Source organism: Triticum dicoccoides, chromosome 7B (genome assembly GCF_002162155.2).
Source record: "Triticum dicoccoides isolate Atlit2015 ecotype Zavitan chromosome 7B, WEW_v2.0, whole genome shotgun sequence".
NCBI lineage: Eukaryota > Viridiplantae > Streptophyta > Magnoliopsida > Poales > Poaceae > Triticum > Triticum dicoccoides.
This window is the reverse complement of record NC_041393.1, coordinates 385,356,557-385,363,733: the sequence shown is the minus strand read 5'-3', so window position 1 is coordinate 385,363,733 and position 7,177 is coordinate 385,356,557. Positions and strand designations below refer to the sequence as shown.

The 7,177-nt window shown below is 39.3% G+C and overlaps 1 protein-coding gene across 1 annotated transcript in view; it reads right to left on the bottom strand.

Moving 5' to 3' along the window:
* The window catches only part of LOC119336304 (HEAT repeat-containing protein 6-like), a 15,451-nt gene that overhangs the window by 6,177 nt on the left and 2,097 nt on the right, over positions 1-7,177 (bottom strand). The window contains exons 4-15 of the mRNA XM_037608298.1: positions 6,539-6,812; positions 6,115-6,182; positions 5,966-6,035; positions 5,555-5,875; positions 4,950-5,029; positions 4,798-4,849; positions 3,998-4,151; positions 3,215-3,302; positions 3,033-3,135; positions 2,869-2,956; positions 2,583-2,680; positions 1,691-1,873 (exon numbers count right to left, since the gene is read on the bottom strand). Coding sequence (XP_037464195.1) covers positions 1,691-1,873; positions 2,583-2,680; positions 2,869-2,956; positions 3,033-3,135; positions 3,215-3,302; positions 3,998-4,151; positions 4,798-4,849; positions 4,950-5,029; positions 5,555-5,875; positions 5,966-6,035; positions 6,115-6,182; positions 6,539-6,812 — 1,579 coding nt within the window. The remainder of the gene's footprint in view (positions 1-1,690; positions 1,874-2,582; positions 2,681-2,868; positions 2,957-3,032; positions 3,136-3,214; positions 3,303-3,997; positions 4,152-4,797; positions 4,850-4,949; positions 5,030-5,554; positions 5,876-5,965; positions 6,036-6,114; positions 6,183-6,538; positions 6,813-7,177) is intronic.

The following is a 7,177-nucleotide window of genomic DNA, read 5'->3' as shown; positions in this document are numbered from 1 at the left end:
TGGAAGCCGATACGGCTGTTTCTGCCGTGTCTGTGCCTTTTAGGTTCTAAGATCCAGATTGAATAATAACATAGTAGCTGATGAAAAATCGAAAAAAAGATCAGGTGCTACATACATGTCATAACCAAAGAACCAAGTTTGTAAGAACCTGAGCCTAGAATATTTAGGTGTCATGTAGCAGATAATCAACAAAATCATCTATGAACAAGAGCATTCAACCAGTAGTCATCTTATGTTGGGACTTGGGAGAAAAAGGTTAAGCATACATCCAAGTTCTTAATTTACCAGCAATCCATGTACCAGAACCTTAATTTACTTTCCTTCACTTTGTTTACGTACTCTCTCTTCTTTTGGGGTTCTCACAATCACAGGTTTCTGGTGGGTTTCATCTCTAGCCTACCCCAACTTACTTGGGACAAAAGGCTATGTTGTTATTGATGATGATACATCCAACTTCAGGTACTGGGCCACTTCTTCTCAGCTTAGCAGCTTAGAGCCCCCAGAAGCTTAAGACAAAAAGAACGACTAATTAGTTTTTCCCATAGCCCACCCAAATCTCTGCTGATACTAGGAAGCTGCTCAGAGCCTCAGACCCAGCTTCCCACCTCTTCCATCTCAGAACTGCCATCCAACATGATACAGAAATTACCGGGGCTTGCCACTGCGTACCCCCCGCCCCCAGACCAGAGCACATGTGGAGATTCCTCTAGTAGCTCTCCCCTCCTGTCGATCGAAGCATCTCTCTCTAATGTGCGACAACACCTAGGTTTTGACTCGCCGCCGCCGCCTCCTCGACACCGCTGCCGACAATTCCCACCTCCTAATGTTCTCTGGTCCTCAACGGCCAGCTCACCTCCTCCCCTGCTCCCCTGCTGACTTTCAACCTCCAGCGCTGTCCACCACAAGCAATGCCCTTCACCCACGAGCATCTCCAGATCCAGCACAAGCACATACGAAATTGGATCAGTGTTTGTTCGCTAATTGATGTTTGTTCCAGAGAACTACAATAGCAATTTTCGTCAATTCATGCCTATTCCAAAAATTATACTTACAAGTGTTGTTGATTGATGTTTGTTCAGAGTGAAGAATTGTTATCTCATGCAATGCCTAATGTGTGCTTGTGGTAATTGTATATTGGTAGTTCATGTTTATATTATATTGCACTTTGTAGCTTGTTCTGTGGACATTTCATTTTGTAATGAATGATTTATAATGTCAGGATCCATTCTGTGAACGAGTTGTGAATCTCCAGTTTTACAGAATTATGCATGATTTGTGGCCAATCTATCATTAATGTGTAAAGCATTAGACTGGAGTCCAGAGGCATTATAGACTTTGTACATCTCAACATAGATAATAAGCTTAAGCTGAAAAGAATAGCTAAAACAGTTTCTCCAGCAGAGCTTACTACAGAAACTTAAGCTAGACTATACCCTATAGGCTGTAGATATTATTAACAAAAATAAAACCTAAACATCGATAGGTAAAGTGATTTGTAGCAAACTCATAAACAGGGAAAACCAAGTTGAATGCAAGGTTGGATGGAAATTTACCCAATATCAAGAATTTTATCCAGTTCATGGCAAAAGTAAAAAATTAAATCTATTTAGCTTTATGGGGAAAAAGTAAAGTTCCGAAGTATAAAATAGTTTCGTCCACAATATTTTAAAGCATTTACAGAAAACTCTACCTTAATACCAGCTACAAGACATCTTCCTTTAGTAGATAATTCTTCTTTAGGGGGGCCAAAGTTAGCATCACATTTTTGGTCTTCAAAGCTCTCCGTTTGCAATAAATCAAGAACGATATCTCGAACTTTTTCCCAAATGATGTTTGCACAGCTTGGGTAATTATGAACCACTGATCTCAACACCTGTGCACACATAAAAAGGAATGGATATTACCACATGTGTCAACCTGTGAAGCATTTGCATGTACACTGAAAAAATGAATATAAATGCCCTACAAAACGTGCCAAGAAGATCAATTCCATGACTGAATGTACATGTCAAAAGTATATATGAATAAGTATATCTATGTGATAATCATATTAGTTAAGCGCATATCATTCTAATAGGTTATCTAGGCTTGCCTCTTGTTAATGCAAATGGTGAAACAACATCATTTATGCAGTATAAATCTATACATGGAATATCAAGGAGAACTGCATTACAAGGTAGAACAGGAAGCTCAGTCTTCCTCCTAGCTAATTACAAATATGTTAGGTATCCCGACAAATAGATTTCAGACCATAAGAGTTCCCCTTTAGAGAATAACCATAGTTGTTCCCTAGTGTTTATGCTGGAGGGATCCTTATTAGTTATAATCCATGTGCCCTTTGCTTATTAGCTAAGTATTACTAGAGGTCAGTGCATGCTGACCTTACTTAGTCAGTGAGATAGACTATACAGGCTGTCAGCAAGTAGTCAATTTGATGTTTGCACGCACTGACTGCTGCTAAAACTGTATGGTCAGCTTAGCAACTGAGTTTCTCATGTATTACAAGTCCGATATCCAAACACATGCTGAAGATAAAAGAAAATACAAAAGCAACCTTTAAGCATAAATGGATAATTACTTGCCTGGAGAGCTCCACACCTAACACTGAAATGCATTTCCTCTTCTATACAATGAAGAAGAATAACTACGACACTTGACTTCTGCTGAGCAAGTGATGGCCCTGAAAAGCTCACATTGGTACACAAATGTCACAGCTCAGTATCCACCCAAACCAGTTTCTCAATATGATAAACTCTGGAGTCTTCCAACACAATAAGTTCAGCAATGTGCGGCAGTTTTTTTTAATATAAATTAAGACTGAGAATAAAGCGACCATATCAACGAAATTTGAAATTAAGAGGGTCTAACCTGCACAGTGATCAATGAGAACTCCAAAGACATCTGAAGAAGGTGGCACCTTTGCAAATGCTGCCTCCAAGCAACTTAGAACATTAACCTGTTGTTATTCCCATGCAAGGTGTAAGAACTACAACTATTGTTCCTAAATAAAGAAATAATATTGAAAAACTAACCAGCAAAGCATAATGTTCATTTTTATTTGAGTTCCTGTCTAATAATCTACCGCACATGGCTGTAATGACAGTTGGCAACAGCTCCTTCGGCATTCGAGGGTACCTGGTCATCAAAAATATTATCAATTATATGGCATATCAAGTTAGAGAAACAAGATACATGGTTGGGATTTAGATCATACGGTGTAGCAGATATCAGAAGGATGAGAACTCTGAACACTGCTGCAAGCAATGTAGTTTGAGTTTCACGCTGTACCAAGAACATCATACCTGCCAAACAGGAAAAGAAATTTCATGTAAACTTTGGATAAAACATTAAAAAAGAATATGTAAGGCATACAGAGCTGTTGAATGAAAGTTATATAGATAATGTTAAGCTTCATGCACTAGCCAACGCAACCAAAAGTCCGAACTGATGGAGAGAAGCGGGCAATATATTTCAACACCCCCCTCACGTCTAGCCTTATTTAGTCCGTAGACATGGGATTGATGTAGGCCGCAGAATCTGCCATTTTAATACTGCATTAGCAAGGTCTTGAACTCAAGACCTCTTGGCTCGGATACCATATTAAATTCATGCTCCAGCCAGTTGCTCCAAAAGTGAGCTAGGGGGGGGAGGCTTGCCAACTCAATAGAAAAGATATGTTCGTGCAATTGCACCCTCTATTAACTGCTTGAGCTTGCTTTATCCTACTTATGTAAGCTGTTATTGTCAATTACCAGATGTGCTCGCTGGTCGTGTGGTGTCACAAACTCACAACTAAAAGGAGACATAACCCGTTATTTGATGATGATGATGTGTGTGTGTGTTGCACAGTGTGAGGACCCAAAAGTACCAGAAATTTTCAAAAAGGCCAGAAATTTGGGGTATTACAGATACAAGTCACCAACAATGGATTCCTCTCGTCGAAGAAAGTCACGAGATATTGGACCATAGAAATATAAAATATCAGCAACTCCCCTACCTGTGTGCAGCTGCATCAGAATTTGACCAAGCGAGCAAGATAACGTAGTGAAAGATCCAAGTTTCGATGATTCTTTATACTCTGCAACTTGTGTCAAAACTAAGGCCTGCCCTTCCAGCATGGCAGCAATCGTCGATGCTGCCTCAACACGTACCTGCACATAGTTAAGTCAGGTCATGTCCATCATATACACGGGAACTTATAAATGGAAAAGGCGCTGAACCGATGGGACCATAATTCATACATACACGGTATACAATATTGTGGCATGCATCAATCAATGTACACCGCCATGCAAACAAGAGAAGAATTTTGCAAATAAAGGATGTAAATTATGAAGGGTCCAGATCACTTTGTAGCAAAAATGTAATACAACATTATTCGTTTTGGAAAAAAAATCCCATAAATAAGATAGCTCAGAATTGTTAAGAGTTGCATATCCTTTCCATGTGTATTAGTCATGTGATATCCCCATTTGTATACAGGAGTTTCCTCCGTTGTATACAGGGTTTTCTGCATATTTACGCCTCACGAAAATACTACTCCCTCTGTCCCATAATATAAGAACGTTTTCCAAACTATGTTAGCTTGAAAAACGTTCTTATATTATGGGACGGAGGGAGTAGTTGTGTATCGCCTCACAAGAATGGACTATGCAATTAAATGTCTTCAGTCACTGCAGCTCAAAATACAGGCAGATTTGGCATGGCAGCAAGGTACCCACATATTATGGAAGGTAGAATGAACAGAAAAGCTAGATGATATAAACAATAATGATGCAGATAATCGCAAACTTGTACCTTTGTTATAGGGTCAAAAATCAAGCATGTCATCAGAGTAGCTCGATATTTTCTGTAAAAGCAAGTAGCAACAAAAGCTACTGTCAAAATGATACCATGATCATAAGGAAGGCATGAGAAATACCATGCTGATTGCACGTGGAAGAGTTTACCTTTGTTGGAGAACGTCGTTCTCAGGCAAAAGTAATGGCCACAGTGAAGTAAGTGATTTTGGGTCAGCACGACAAATATCCTTAAATAATTCAGAACAAGAATCAGATAACTTCTTGAATATCATGAGCATCATGATTATTTAGTGTTGCTTTTGATTATTAGATATCCAATAACTGACTATTAGAAGTTCAACAGGAAAATGAGAGTGTCTTTTAACAGTTAGAGACTTGAAGGAACTAATATATCACAGATCATGGTGGATGCAGATAGCAAATTGAATGTAGATATTCCTATTTACAAACTTTTGGTGTTCCAAAAGGTCACTCAATTCACAGAACTGAACAACCATAGCACTAACAATTCAAACTAGCATAGGGCAGAGGAATCAATTAGCTTGTCTTATTGGAGTATGAGCTTTATCTAAAAAGCTGCCCTCCACCCACCATTCCAAAAAGAAAGGAAAGAGCAATAGCTCGACTACGAAAGAAATCAATCTTACCTTCGTTGTAACAAAAAAACTAACTTGTACGAGCTCATACATGAGTAAGAGTTCAGAATGGGAACATCTAGTTTAGAAATTAGAATGTGTTGCATGGATACATACCTGTATACAAAGGATGGCAGCTAGTCTAGCTTTCGAACTCCTGAAACGGTCTCCATTTTTTGCATATCCATCAGTATCGCTCAGATCTGAATCTGAAGAGCCTAAATCATATCGAGAAGATTCACTATCTGAACTTCGATCGTCCAATGAATCATTTGTTTTTCCATCCTTTTTTCGTAAATGAGGTGGTTTATATCGTCCACGGCCAGAACCCCTGGATTGTGAGTCTGTTTTGTTTTCCTTTGGAGTTATTGCAGATGGCAAAGATGACCTTAGCCCATACACAAAAAACATTTGCAAATTTGCCACGAAACCTGCTACCTTGAAGTTTTATTCACAATGTTACAATCAGAAAGAGAGAGAAATCATATGTACTGTAACCACAGAAATGGATTTCCTTTGTATACTTACATGTCCTGAAAGTGAAGCTTTCGGTTCTGAAAGAACGAAATGCAGACAACGAAGAAAGGAAGTATAAAATCTGCAAGACAGTGAGGCTTAGCTTTGACTTTAGCTTTCATTAATTTCAAAGCAATATATGAAAAAACCGAAGTACTAACCTTGACATAACGCTACTCTCAATAATAAGGTTCCTTGCTGTCACAGAGTCCATAACTTTTCTCAAGACCTGCAGAGTGCAAAGGAGGAGATTGGAGTTGAAACAGAATATTAAACATTGCCACATAGCATGTCCACAGCACACATCATTCATTCTGTGTGTGTGTGTGTGTGTGTGTGTGTGTGTGTGTGTGTTTGAACGTGAGCACCACTCTGTGCTTGGTTGTTAATGTTACATTTCTAGTGCATCATCAGCTGACAGCCTAAGTCTAGGTAATCAATCATGGGAGAAGTAGTAAAGCTGCTTGCAATGTTACAAAATCAGATGCTACAATGCCTGCCAAATTTCTGGTACAGTACTTGCTATGTCACCGAAATACCCAGCATGAAGCAGTATGTAAAATAAAGGAGGCATAAACTACTGACCTCAACAACAGACTGCCATAAAACTTCCGACATACTCGATGCAATCTTGCATAGTATATCTTCCATCATCGAAAATGCAGAGATTTCCATATCCCAGGTATTATAATTTTTATTATTCGTTGATACAGAAATGTGGGAGGAAATGCCAGGACCATTGGATTTATCTGTCATGTTCAGTTCAGCTTGCAAGCATGATATGATCAAGATAAGAACTCTGAGTACATGTGAATTCTCAGTTAATGAACCACCTCTTCCAAGATCCTTGCTCAAAAACCTGGAAGGGGAGGCAACAATTAAGAGCGGTGTAAAGACCAGGACTGGTGACTTTCAAATAACTGTGAATGATGCTAGTGTACATGCGTTGCAACAACTGATTACGTAGGCATCTACAGAAGTTCATCACTTAAGTACGTAAGTACGTCCCAAAGGGCTCCACCTCATCCAAAGGCAACACTAGAGGCACATCTCCACCAATTTGTACCATTCATCAATCATCATTCACATTAATTTCGTCACACCTTTTCCCCCATACTCACGATTCTCCCTCCGTTGCTCCCTCGACATGGCTAGATCCGGGGGAGGATGAGATGCTTTGGGCAACAGTGTTTGAGGGGAAGGCTTAGGAGGGGAGAAGTCATT